Consider the following 14,541-nt stretch of genomic DNA (forward strand, 5'->3'; position numbering starts at 1 on the left):
TCCCCGCCCCCTCCCCCTCTCCTTCATAGCTGGCATGGAGAAAACTTTGCTGGCTACCTCTCTGCACCTGGAAAACAGAGCACAGAGACAGGGAAAGGGGGATATTCCCAGGGGCAAGGAGGGGAGGAGACTGAGGCGGCAGCCATATGACATATCCTATGGCCACCCCAGCCTCCTTCCCTCCCCGAAGCCTCCACTAGAGAGGCGAAAACACCTGTCTAGCTTAAATGCAGAGCGGGAAGTACGACACGCCTCCCGCTCTGCATTGGATACTTATAAGCCTCTGAGTTGGGAGGCTTATGAGTACCCAGGACAGATCCTATAGGATTTCGCCCTTAGTTGATCAGAAGTTGAACATGAGCCAGCGGTGAGATGCAGCTGCTAAAAAAATGAATGCAATCTTCGGCTGCATTAACAGAAGCATAGTGTCCAGATCATGGGAACTGATTAGCCCTCTTCAGGCATTCTCACCCATCCATGTGATTGCCATTGCATGAGGGACTGAAGAGGGACAAGCCCCTTGCCTGCCAACTCCCATGTGTCCCTGTCTCCAGTCCCGCAACCGTTCATGGATGGGACGCTTAATGTTTACAGCAGGAAGCCCACTCTACTCATGTAAGCACCACAGCTGATTTCAAATCCCGACCTTCTAGGGCCCTAAATGGTGTGGGGAGATTACATGGGTAGAGCAGGGACATGGGAGCATAGAAAGGTGTCTTGTACTGAGTCACACCATTGATCCATTAGCCCATGATTGCCAACTCTGACTGGCAGCAGCTGTCCAGGGTTTCAGGCAGGATTTTTACCAGCTCTACCAGGAGATGCAGCGGATTAAACCAGAGGCCTTCTCCACACAAAGCATGTGGTCTGCTACTGAGCCACAGGGTCCCCACTGCAGAAGTTACCCCTCCAACATGCAGAGGGCAAGGAAGCTGCTGTCGGGATTTTGCCCTGGCTCATTACGCCTTGCTGCCTCTGAACCAAAGTCTGTTTCAGCTTTTAGTAAGCATACTGCAGAGTCCAGTACAGCCATGGAAAGGCGCTGCCATGAGCATGCATCGCAGTTCAACTTCTCAGCTAATTATGGGTGAAAGGAGGGGTAAAATCCAAAAGAGTGAGTACACCTTACCAAACAGCTACATTTTGGCCCTGTGCTGATTTCTGAGTTACTACCAGAGAAATCTTCCATGAAACAAGCTAAAGCAGAGGAGGGCTGTTTAAGGGGATGTTTCAGCTCTCATCGTCCACACAAAAGGGCAGAACCGAAACACCCTGGTTTGACCTATTAATTGCTTATGGGTCAGATTCATTTCTCAGAACTATGTATTTGATCAGGGGCTTGGTAACCACTCCCTTGTTTTTAAAAGCTGATACTTGGCAAAAAGGCTTTGCTGGTGTCAAGGTCTTTTGTTGCCTAGAATTCTTCCTCATCTCCAATGATCTTCCTTTACTGAACACTTTTTACCTGGTCTGTTTGTGCTTCCAGAGAATCTTGTAACCAGAAAACTCCAAACTGGCAACTACTGCTACACAAGGAATTTGGGGGTTTGTTTGGTTCCCTGCCAGGGAACAGCTGCTTTGTCTTTATGGTGTGTTACACTTTCTGCTTGGACTTTCCATTGATTGGACTATCAAAATGTTCTCTCTCCTGGACTTGTCATCCACTCTGGCCCTTTATCTGTTGAACCTTGTATTGTGAAAACCTGCTGTGGTATATAATGCTGGTTTTCTCATAGACCATGGATTATTGTTTGCCATGAACCAAGTACCTTCGTCTTTGATTACCCAGAATACCTTCTGGTCTGGACTATTAGTGACTCTTGAGACTGGTTTTGCCTTGACACCCGTACATTAGATTTCCAATGCAGACTGTTGCTGGACCTGATCTCTGCCGATATGCGTGTATCTAGCCTTGTCTGATTTTAGGCCTGTCTCCTGAGCCACGGTCTGCCAGGGGCCCTTTTCAGTAGAAGCTCTGAAGGGAACACCTCTTTGCTACTCAGGACACCTTCTTGTCTCGTTAATTCCTAAATCCCTGGATTTAGTTTGGCTTGGACCCCAGCAGTGCGAGATCCTGAAATATGGAATGTCTCCAATAAGCTGGGATTTTGCTTAGTCATGACTTATTCCTGTATCCTTGAACCTGAGTCAGCTTAAGGTACTGTTGTTGTTTATTCGGTCAGCTGCTTCCGACTCTTCATGACTTCATGGACCAGCCCACGCCAGAGCTTCCTGTCAGCCGTCGCCACCCCCAGCTCTCCCAAGGTTGAGTCCGTCACCTCCAGAATATCATCCATCCATCTTGTCCTTGGTCGGCCCCTCGTCCTTTTGCCTTCCACTTTCCCTAGCATCAGCATCTTCTCCAGGGTATCCTGTCTTCTCATGATGTGGCCAAAGTACTTCAGTTTTGCCTTTAATATCCTTCCCTCAAGTGAGCAGTCTGGCTTTATTTCCTGGAGTATGGACTGGTTTGATCTTCTTGCAGTCCAAGGCACTCTCAGAATTTTCCTCCAGCACCACAGTTCAAAAGCATCTATCTTCCTTCGCTCAGCCTTCCTTATGGTCCAGCTCTTGCAGCCATAGGTTACTACATAGGTACTACGGGGAATACCATTGCTTTAACTATGCGGACCTTTGTTGTCAGTGTGATGTCTCTGCTTTATTTTATCAAGATTTGTCATTGCTGTCCTCCCAAGAAGTAAACATCTTCTGATTTCCTGGCTGCAGTCAGCATCTGCAGTAATCTTTGCGCCTAGAAAGACAAAGTCTGTCACTGCCTCCACGTTTTCTCCCTCTATTTGCCAGTGATCAATCAAGCTGGTTGCCATAATCTTGGTTTTTTTGAGGTTTTATTGCAACCCAGCTTTTGCACTTTCTTCTTTCACCTTCATCATGAGGTTCCTCAGCTCCTCCTCGCTTTCAGCCATCAAAGTGGTATCATCTGCATATCTGAATTGTTAATATTTCTTCCAGCGATTTTAACTCCAGCCTTGGCTTCATCAAGCCCAGCACGTCGCATGATGTGTTCTGCATACAGGTTGAATAGGTAGGGTGAGAGTATACAACCCTGCCGTACTCCTTTCCCAATCTTAAACCACTCCGTTGTTCCATGGTCTGTTCTTACCGTTGCTACTTAGTCATTATACAGATTCCTCAGGAGGCAGGCAAGATGATTTGGTATCCCCATACCACCAAGAACTTGCCACAATTTGTTATGATCCACACAGTCCAAGGCTTTAGAATAGTCCATAAAACAGAAATAGATGTTTTTCTGTAACTCCCTGGCTTTCTCCATTATCCAGCGGATATTGGCAATTTGGTCTCTAGTTCCTCTGCCTTTTCTAAACCCAGCTTGTCCATCTGGCAATTCTTGTTCCATGAATTGCTGGAGTCTACCTTGCAAGATCTTGAGCATTACCTTACTGGCATGTGAAAGAAGTGCCACTGTTCGATAGTTTGAACATTCTTTGGTGCTTCCCTTTTTTGGTATGGGGATATAAGTTGATTTTTTCCAATCTGTTGGCCATTCTTGTGTTTTCCAAATTTGCTGGCATATGGCATGCATCACCTTGACAGCATCATCTTGCAAGATTTTAAACAGTTCAGCTGGGATACCGTCATCTCCTGCTGTCTTGTTATTAGCAATGCTTCTTAAGGCCCATTCAACCTCACTCTTCAGGATGTCTGGCTCTAACTCACTGACCACACCATCAAATCTATCCCCGATGTTGTTATCCTTCCTATACAGATTTTCCGTATATTCTTGCCACCTTTTCTTGATCTCTTCTGCTTCTGTTAGGTCCTTGCCATCTTTGTTTTTGATCATACCCATTTTTGCCTGGAATTTACCTCCAATGTTTCTAATTTTCTGGAAGAGGTCTCTTGTCCTTCCTATTCTATTATCTTCTTCCGCTTCCGTGCATTGCTTGTTTAAAAATAATTCCTTATCTCTTCTGGCTAACCTCTGGAATTTTGCATTTAATTGGGCATATCTCCCCCTATCACTGTTGCCTTTTGCTTTCCTTCTTTCTTGGGCTGCTTCCAGAGTCTCAGCAGACAGCCATCTTGCCTTCTTGGTTTTCTTTTTCTTTGGGACGTTTTTTGTTGCTACCTCCTGAACAATGTTGCAAATTCTGTCCATAGTTCTTCTGGGACCCTATCTACTAAATCTAGTCCCTTAAATCTATTCTTCACCTCCACTGCATATTCATTAGGATATAAGGTATTAGGATATAAGGCTTAAAGTATATGTGCATGGAAATGCTGATCAGATTTGCAGATTACACAAAATTGGGTGGGATAGCTAATACTTTGAAAGACAGAAGCAAAATTCAAAGTGATCTTGATAGACTGGAGCACTGGGCAGAAAACAACAACAAGAATGAAATTTAATAGGGATAAATGCCAAGTTCTGCACCTAGGAAAAAGAAACCAAATGCACAGTTACAAGATGGGGGATATGTGGCTCAACAGTACTACAAGTGAGAAGGATCTTGGAACTGTTGTAGAACACAAGCTGAATATGAGCCAACAATGTGAAGTTGCTGCAAAAAAGGCCAATGCTATTTTGGGCTGCATTAATAGAAGCATAGCTTCCAAATCCCAGGAAGTACGAGTCCCCCTCTACTCGGCTCTGGTTAGGCCTCATCTGGAGTACTGTGTCCAGTTCTGGGCACCGCACATTAAGAAGGATGCAGACAAGCTGGAGAGGGTTTAGAGGAGGGCAACGAAGTTGATCAGGGGACTGGAAACAAAGCCCTATGAAGAGAGACTGAAAGAACTGGGCATGTTTAGCCTTGAGAAAAGAAGACAAGACTAGGATAGCACTCTTCAAGTACTTGAAAGGTTGTCACAGAGAGGAAGTCCAGGATCTCTTCTCGATCATCCCAGAATGCGGGACACGGAATAATGGGCTCAAGTTACAGGAAGCCAGATTCTGGCTGAACATCAGGAAAAGCTTCCTGACTGTTACAGCAATATGACAATGGAACCAATTACCTCGGGAGGTGGTGGGCTCTCCCACACTGGAGGAATTCAAGATGAGCCTGGACAGCCATCTGTCGGGGATGCCTTGGATTCCTGCATTGAGCAGGGGGTTGGACTTGATGGTCTTGTAGGCCCCTTCCAACCCTACTATTGTATGATTCTATGAAAAGCTGCATTTGGGACTCAGAGAATCATAGGGTTGAAAGGGCTCCTGGAGATCATAGTCCAACCCCCTGCTTGGTGTAGGATCTGCAATGCAGGTTGCAAGATACCTGGCTGGCCTCTTGTGGACAGGGGATCCTGGACAAGATTAATCTTGGTCAGATCCAGAAAGAGCCCTTCTTATATAATATTGTTCACCAGTAATGGAAAGCTCTGGGCACAAAATGTACAGGTTCCTTGGAAGAGGAGTACACTAGAGATATCAGTGTAATTAGTCTGTTTATATATCCATGGCTAATTGGGTATGGCAGTGTTTTAAAAGCTGGGGAAGGTATCATCATCTCAACCTATTTTGTCTTCTTTTAAAAATATATTTCCAAATACTATTGCTAATAGCTGTCTCTCATTAATTGTTGTCACTCTTCCACTATACAAACCTCAATGTTTTATGTTATGAATTACAGCTGTTGTAAACGGGAAGGGGTTACAATGGGTTTTAATTGCAAGCTCTGTTGAAGATAGCCGTAATTTAATCTGCAATTTGTTCATTCCTGCTTCTAACTAGAAATATACTTTTTTCTTTTCTTTTTTAATAAAAGGGAGAAACAACAACAATATACAGGAAAGGCAGGTAGTATTGAAGGCATAGCTTGAAATATAACTATGGTGAAATGAGGAACTGTGGTTTTTATTGAAGTTCAGATGATATGTACTGCTGGGGTTAGCTGCACTAATGGTGGAACTTTATGGTAATTGAGCGTCGTTGCTGGGTTGGGATTGCTCCATGGGGTTCTGAGGGGTTTGATAATTGAAGGGGACAGAGGGAAACAGTTACTGCAGTTGGAAGCTAGAGTGAGGGCAGCTGGGAAGCTGAGGGAGAAAGGAATTAGATATCTTTCTGTCTGGTGGTTTTATTATTTTACATGGCTTTGAAGGAACATGAACTGTTACAGTTACTTAACAAATTCAAATGCGGCAGCCGTGTTACTCTGTGGAACGAAAACAAAAAGAGTCTGTGGCACCTTAAAGACTAACAGTGTTTTATTATTAAGGCATGACCTTTCGCGGGCTTAAACCCACTTCGTCAGATGCAGGAATGGATAGAAACAAGATGGAAAAGTCAGTTTCAATCTCCCATTTCATTCAGTGACAGACCTCAAAGTGGCTGTCTTGCAACAGAGAAACTTAGGGGCAGAATTCAGCATGAGACCTCAGAGTGACATGCGTTGTTGAGCATAACACCTTGGAACTTGGCTTGAACAGATCATTTGAATGGCTTAGTCACTACGGTCCACAGAGTCCAAGTCCCATCTTGTACTTTGTTTTCTTTAATATTGTAGATGTCTCTTTAAAATGAAATGGATTATTTGCTTTCTACCTGCCTGTAACTGACTTTTCCATCTTGTTTCTATCCATTCCTGCATCTGACGAAGTGGGTTTAGCCCACAAAAGCTCATTCCTTAGTAATAAAACACTGTTAGCCTTGAAGGTGCCACAGACTCTAGTTACTGAATAAGAAAATAAACACATTATTATTTATCCAGTGTGGCTTAGTGGAGGTCAATACCCATGTGAACTGGAGCTGGCAGTTTATACAGCAGCCAGCACAGTTGCCCTGGTATTCTTGAGGGCACAGGTCAATGGAAGAGAAATACCTCAAGTGGTGGCAGTCGGCTGGTAGTATCAGCGTTACACCTCTCCCTTACACAGGGTGAGGTATCACATGTGCACTAGTGGTGGGATCAAATTTGTCATTTGTCAAAAGCGTGGAGGTTTGGGACAACGCTGGGCATTCCTGTCATGATGCGAGGTGAATCAGGCTGCTTCAGGCAGAGGAATTTAGTAAGACCGATGAAGGCAGGAACTGATGTCTGAATGCTGCATCAAGACATTTCAAAAGTGTTTTCTGGAGCCAGGGGTGGGGTGGAGGATGCAGCAAAATGTCTCACACTCTCACTGTCACTGTGGGCGGTGATGGCACTGAGGACTGAAAGGATGAAAATATTCACGGTGAAACCATTTTCTTTTTTTTTTTTAAAAAGAGTTTGTTCTGTACCTGGACCAAGAGCAGCAGGTTTGTATCTGGCAAGGGAGACTTTAACTTCAGAGCCTGCAGTAACTCTAAGATGACGCTGCGGGATAAGTAGAATTTATCCCTTTCCTAAAACAAAAGTTAACAAATCAGTGTTAGTCATGCTTCCAGAATTCACCAGTCCCAAACCTATCTCATGTGGATGGATGGATGGATGGATGGATGGATGGATGGACAGATAGATAGATAGATATTATTTATTTTATTTATTTACAATATTTAAATACCACTCCACATCAAAAGGTTTCGGAGCAGTGAACAGCAAAGATAAGAGTGAAACACTATGTTAAAACAATTAAAACATTTTAAAAGAGACAAGTTCTGATAAGACCAAATTTAATAAATCACGGCTGGTCACTCAAGGAAGGCTTCTTGAAATAACAATGTCTTTAGGAGGCACCGGAAGCAACACAACGTTGGTGCCTGCCTGACCTCCAAAGGCAGGGGGTTCCACAGGAAGGGGGCCACCATGCAGGGAATTCCACAGGAAAGGGGTCACCACACCAGATTGAGAGAGAGAGGGGGAGAGAGAGAGAGAGAGAGAAATGCACACCTACACGGGCACATATGCATGCACACGCACACATGTGCGCACACTTGGATCCTGAGTTGCCCAATCCACTGGAGGCTCCCACTGACAGAACGGGGGACAACAGCATGTTCACCAATTCTACCCTTCCCCTGCAGCTCTCAGTGATACCTCCCATGCTTCCCTCCTCTCCCGCTCCACAGCCCTTTGGAAAAAATTGGGTGGGCACAGGGAGCTGCAGGAGGAATTGGCGAAAATCACATCCCGTCCCCCCTCCTTCCACCAGCGGGCTCATCCCATGAGAGGAGTTCTGCTCACAGAACTTAGGATCTAAGTAATAGGATACGAATTTAAAAAATCTACTCAAAATAAAGTTGAAAGAAAAATAAAACCAGTGGGGGGTATGTTTTGCCTCACAGAGCACAAACATTTTAAGTTCTCTCAGGGGAAACATGCACTACAACAGCCTAGTCCCTTCTGTGTATGTTCATGCATCTGTCCAAATTGTGCATAGCTCCTATCCCCTATAGGAGAGAGGATTTCAAACCCACAAGAGAAGGGAATGTTTTATTGCAGAGGATTGTGGCAATGGCATCTGCTGTTCTGTTCCATTGAGCATGGGAAGGTGCATCTACCCCCCCCCCCAACTAATTTGCTGTCCTGTGATATATCCTCCAGATGCCCCTACAGTTTATAGATCTGGAGTTTTCTCAGATGAAAACAATTATTCTCTCTTATTTTCTGGGAGAGATGACAACCTAATGAGGCATGCTTAATATAGTTACTGATAATACAGATATAGCAGAAGCACTGTAAATGGCAAGCCACAGAATAAAAACCCTGAAATCAAAGCAGATGTGGATAATGCAAGCACTTTTCACATTCACGCCATATTTTCATCTGTAGTCACAAATTGGCCAAAAAGAGGGGAAGCAAATCAAATTCTCCAACGAGAATTATTGGTACATGGAATTGATTTCATGGAATCTATTCTATTTCTAAGATTCAGGTTTTCCAAAGTATTTGGGAAAATGAATGGGTGAATGGAGGTAGAAGAGTACAGACATTTGGGGTTAGATGGCTGTTGTGGTCAGAAAGGCAGCTGCTGGAGAATCCTAACAGGCTGAACAGGCAGTAATGCATGTAAGGGCCCATGCCCTGGCAAGAAAAATATACAGGATTAATAGTACTTTCTGAACTTTCAGCAGACTTTGCCTACATGGTTTTCTTCCATAACCATGAGGACTAGAAGCCCTGATTATTAAAAAATTAAACTGAAAAGCTAAGGTTTCCAGTTACACCCAATACTACAGTTGTGTTGAACCTCTTTTAGTCTGGGTGCTGAATCCAATTTCGGAGAAGCTCTTGGGAGCCACATTCCAGTGGTGGGTGGAGCTGAAGGCCGAAGCACTGGAGTGAAAAGCAAAAGGAGCAGGATTTTAGCTTAAAGCTCTTATTGTTGGCAACCAAGCCAGAGGAGATGTATTTCAACCTTTTAGAATCAGAAAAAAGGTGCAAAAGCCAGGAAACCACCAATCGACCAAAGTCTGGTAGAAAGAAGGTGGCCATTTGGGGAACCCTGGATTGGGACTCCAGGAAGGCTGGATGTGGCCCGCAGGACTGAGGTTCAACACTCCTGTGATACTGTGTAGAATCATTACATATATACAGGCTACACCATGTATCAATCTGGCTCTCTTTGTATGCCATGGTTACAAATGCAAGAAAATGAATGAAAAAGCAGACTACTCATCACGTGAAGAAAATGAAAACTCAAGAAAATGAATGAAAAAGAAAATGAATGAAAAAGCGGACCGCTCATCACATGAAGAAAATGAAAATGCAAGAAAATGAAAACACAAGAAAATGAAAATGCAAGAAAATGAATGAAAAAGAAAATGAAAACACAAGAAAATCAAAATGCAAGAAAATGAATGAAAAAGTGGACCACTCATCACATGTTAGTCCGAAAGAGCAAATTTTGCACTAGTCACATAACCCATGTATTCCACACTCTGTCACGGAGTTTTTGTTAAGCTCAAGATTTGGATTTGATCATCTATTCTCCTGCCATTCCCCCCATAAAACCAGCATGCCTCCAGCTCAGGCATCTGAACTCTGCATTCATCAGGCACAGCCCTTTTTCACTTCCATAGGGTTAAGAAGACAACCTTCTTGGCTATAGTTAGCACTACAGTTGTCCATATTAAACCAAGTGCAGGAAGTAAGATTAGAATATGGACATTAGAATCCAGACAGAAGGAATAGGCACTTTTGGAGACTGAAACCTGCAACAAGACCCACGATCTGAAAACAAGCTTTTGCGAGCATTTGCTTGCATGTCTCCACACAGAAGGAGATCAGCTGAATAGGAAAGCCAGAACTGATTGCTTTTATTTTATTCATTTTATTTGTACCCAACTTTGCCACTTTGGACTCCACAAAGCATCATACAACAACAGGCATCTAAAACAGGGGTGGGTAACCTGCAGTGAAGGATTGGATGCAAGCCCTCAGCCTAACTTCATGCAGGTGTGGGGAGCCTAGCCAGAGAGAAGGAGGGAGGGAGGGAAAAAACAGGGTAGGGTGTGGGAAGCTAAAACAGATAGGAGTAATGGAAGCTGGGGTGGGGAGAAGCCCGCTGCAAGTGATCAGTTCAGACCCCTGGCAAGAGTGATCTGTCCCTTCCCAGGCAGCCTGCCGCGCAGGAAGGAAGAGAGAAGAACAGGGGGAAAGTTGTAACAGGCAGCTATGTCTTTTCCTCCCCTATTCTAGAGAAAATGCAGGGGTTTACTCTAGGGTAAGCACAGGGGTCCCAATCTGGATCAGGACCCTAGCATGGTGAGTAAGGGGGCTTTGACCCTTTCTCCCACTGCAGTCCAGATCTGGATCAGGGTGCCCCCCCACGCCTGCAATATATATTGCCAAACAGTGATCCAAATATAAACTGCAGGCATTGAGGGCCCCCAATCCAAACTGGGACTGCTGTGTGTGTGTGTGTGTGTGTGTGTGTGTGGCGGGGGGAGGGTTCAAGCCCCCTTACCCATCCAGATCAGGCCCCCTGTGCTTAGGCTAAAGTGAAAAAGGGGGGGAAAGGCCTAGCAGCTTGCTGCATCTTTAAAGTGACATGTGCTTTGGACCTTAGAGAGAGTGAGTGAAGGGGTGGCCTGTCAACTTTTGGCTTGGCCCAACCCACTGCCAATATGTGACCCTCAAATGAAAAGAGGCTCCCCACCTACCTCTGATCTAAAACATTACAACAAAGCAGTAACATTACTGATCTGTCAGTATCCAACCTTATAAATAGAACAAACAAGCAAGTGTTCCAGAAGGTCCCTATTGCTGGAACCCAGTGCGGTCTCCTCCAGCAGAAGCGTAATGGATTTGCATTGACTGGCCTGGTCCTGCGTCTGGAGCAAGCTGGAGTAGCAAGCTGCCTCAGGATAACCTCCTCCCCTGAGGAAGAAAAAATGTCTTGCCTTTCTGGCCGAGGATTAGCCCTGTGGGCTTCATTGGCACAGCAGCATTCCACAGATACCATTGTTGAATTTGCCCGGCCCATAGGAGATGCCAGTCTTGCCTCCACATATGGAGCAGGGCCAATTTGAGATGCGTCCCCCTCTGCCCCCTCCCATTTAAAGTTCCATTGATTTCTACAAGAGAGAGTTAAACGTTAAAGACATGAAGTCAATGGGAATGAAAAGGAAGAACTTAAGAAAAGCCTTGCTGGATCAGACCAAGGGCTTATCTAGTCCAGCATCCTGTTTCCCACAGGAACTGACTATTTATTTTTTAATTAAATTTCTTAATCGCCCATCTGGACAGTCACCCGGCCACTCTAGATGCCTCTGGGAAGCCCACAAGCAGGACAGGAGTGCAAGAGCCCTCTCGTGCTGTTGTTTGTCAGAAATTGGCATTCAGAGTAGGGATGTCAGAGAATTCTGCCACGGATCTCGGTGAGGCTGAATGCCAGTGCATTCGGCCCCCCGAACTCCGTGGCGGAATGGCCTGCCACCACCACCCCGCCCCCTGCGAATCCCCCCCGGGATGAGACTTACCTGGGGCGGATGTTCCAGACAGTGGCGGCTCCAGCGGTAGCTTCGGTGGAGGCAGCGGCTGGTTTTCCGACCGGCTGCCGCTGCCGCCATTTGCAGTCTTTTTTTTCCCCCATTCATGATAGGCTACGTAAAGACTTATGTAGCCTATCACGTCTGAGTTAAAAAAAAAAAAGCGTACGCAAATGGTGGCGGCTACAGCCGCCGCCATTTGCATTCCCTATTTTTGGTTGTCTTAGTCTACGTAAATATTTAGATAGAGTAAGACGGCGAAACTAAGGGGGAATGCAAATAGCGTAGCCATCTTAGTTTACGAAAATAAAGGGGAACGTAAATAGTGTCCGCTACGCTATTTGCGTTCCCCCTTAGTTTTGCCGTCTTAGTCTACGTAAATATTTACGAAGACTAAGACAACCAAAAATAGGGAACACAAATGGCGGCGGCTGTAGCCACCGCCATTTGTGTACGCTTTTTTTTGTTTTGTTTTTTAACCCAGATGTGATTGGCTACGTAAGTCTTTACATAGCCTATCACGGCTGAATACAGGGACGCAAACGGCGGCGGCTATGGCCGCCGCCATTTGCGTCCCTGCTAGCCAGCGGCCGGATGTCCGGCTGCTGGCGGAGCCGGCCGGTGGCTCCGCGGAATACCCGCGGAGCCGGCCAGCCAGGATTCCAGGGGGAGGGACAGAGCACCTCCCCCCCCCAGCAGAACCCAGCGGAGCCAGGTAAGGGGGGTTTTGTACATCCCTAATTCAGAGTCATGGTGCCTCTGTTCCTGGAGGCAGCATAGAGCCATCATGACTAGTCAGTGAGATAGCCTTATCCTCCATGAACTTGCCTAATAGTGGTCATTGCCATGCCTTGTTCTCTTTGGCTGAATTGCACCTGTTGTAAATTATTCCAGCTCATATGTAGTGACATGAGCATGTCCATGGGAAGCCAAATGCATGGGTGAAGTTGCTAGTTGGGTTTAACCCCACTGTACATCACCCAAGGATGTGGCCCATTTTATTATGCTCATAGGATGCCGGCATGAGGATGATGAAATACTTCATATATGGGGAGGGACCATAGCTAATACAGAGCTAACGATTTTCATGCAGAAGGTTCCAGGTTCAATCCCCAGGATTTCCAGTTAAAAAGATCAGGCAGCAAGGGATGTGAAACTTCTGCCTGAGACCCTGGAGAGCCACTGCTGGTCAGAATAGACCAGAAGTCCCCAATCTTTTTGAGTTGGTAGGCACATCTGCAATTCTGAGAGTGTTGTGGGCACTCTCACAAAATGGCTGCCATGGGGGGCTTGTCCATTCATAAAATAGATGCCATGGTGGGCATGCCCAGTCACAAAGCACTAATTTCCCAGAAGGAAAACTGGCGAGACTTCAAGAAAAGTAGCTTGCCCAGGAACCTAAGTATAAGGCAGAGGTGGAGTCAAACCTCCCAGACAACAAAACCTCTTTTGAGCCCCAAAAAAGATGGTGCTGGGGGGCAGCACTTAGCTTTGCAGCATGACAGTGCCCCAGATTTTAAAAATAATTTTTAAAATCTTAAAAAATAAAAATCTGGAAGGGCAGGGCAGGGAGCCCAGTGGCTGCCAAGAGAGGTGTCAAGGAGCACAGTGGTGCCCACAGACCCCAGGAGAAGACAATACCAGGGTAGAAGGACAAATATGTTCACCAGGTACAAGGCAGATTCCTACGTTCCTGATGCACTACTATAAAAGCTGTAGCAGAGACGTCATCTACACCTAAAGTTATCAGTCAAGAGTCTCATCTGGAGAGTCCAGGTTGAGTGGATACAACAGAAAAGAAATCCCTAAAGCATTACTATGTGATTTCCACTGAGGATGAAGGAAATTGCAAGGATCCTAGGTTACAATGGCACAGAGAAAAAGCTATTCTCAGTGGAAGGTGACACAGGCAGTGGAAAAAAAAATCACATGGGTGACCTGAAAAGGGGGCGGGGGGGGGGGAGATAAGGAACTATCAGATTGACATGAGACCCTAGTCATGCAGAGACATGAAAAGCTCGAGAGATCCCTGCCGCTGGGGACTAGATAAAAATAGCTGGCTGCTGCTATAAAAGGCTGACCTCTGAAATGTGGGATGATAGAGGAGGATGTGTGGCTCATTGGCAAAAGAGTGAAGTCGCACTATAGCAAGATTGGCCACACACAGAAAGATGTCCATATGTGACAGATAAACAATGACTCATTCTTGCTTTTTCCATAGGTCAACAGGTACACGTGAACCAGAAGGTTGCTGCTTCCAGGGAAGGCTGTGCAAAATGCCCTAAGAAATCTTTCCCATATAGTCCTGGGGATATAGAAAGCTGCCTTATACCAAATGGGACTATTTGTCCATCCAGCCTAGTATTCTATACTTTTGAGTGCCAGTGGATCTCTGATAGAGATCTCTCCCATCACCTGCTACCTCATCTTCCTAATGGTGGAGGCACCAGGGATTAACCCTGGAGCCCTCTGTACACAAACCTGAGCTAGGCTGCTGAGCGATGGACCCTTCCCAACGGTCCTCAGTACTCGGGCAAATAAATGTGATCTATACCAGTGAAAGCTGTTGTGCTCATGCCCTGCTTGTGGGTTCCCAGTCGACAGCTGGTTGGCCAGTGTGTGAACAGAATGCTGGACTAGGTGGACCCTTGGTCTGATCCAGCAGGGCTCCTCAAGTTCTTACTTAGAACACTTGCAATGTGCTA

At 45.6% G+C, this 14,541-nt stretch overlaps 1 protein-coding gene across 2 annotated transcripts in view; it reads right to left on the reverse strand.

Moving 5' to 3' along the window:
- UNC79 (unc-79 subunit of NALCN channel complex) overlaps positions 1–14,541 on the reverse strand; it is a 222,922-nt gene that overhangs the window by 40,933 nt on the left and 167,448 nt on the right. For both annotated transcript variants that reach the window (XM_084840226.1, XM_084840236.1), the window contains one exon: positions 7,205–7,309. In XM_084840226.1, coding sequence (XP_084696352.1) covers positions 7,205–7,309 — 105 coding nt within the window. The remainder of the gene's footprint in view (positions 1–7,204; positions 7,310–14,541) is intronic.

Source organism: Heloderma suspectum, chromosome 1 (assembly GCF_057233095.1).
Source record: "Heloderma suspectum isolate Gila_16-S chromosome 1, 16-S_ref, whole genome shotgun sequence".
In the NCBI taxonomy this organism is placed as follows: Eukaryota; Metazoa; Chordata; class Lepidosauria; order Squamata; family Helodermatidae; genus Heloderma; species Heloderma suspectum.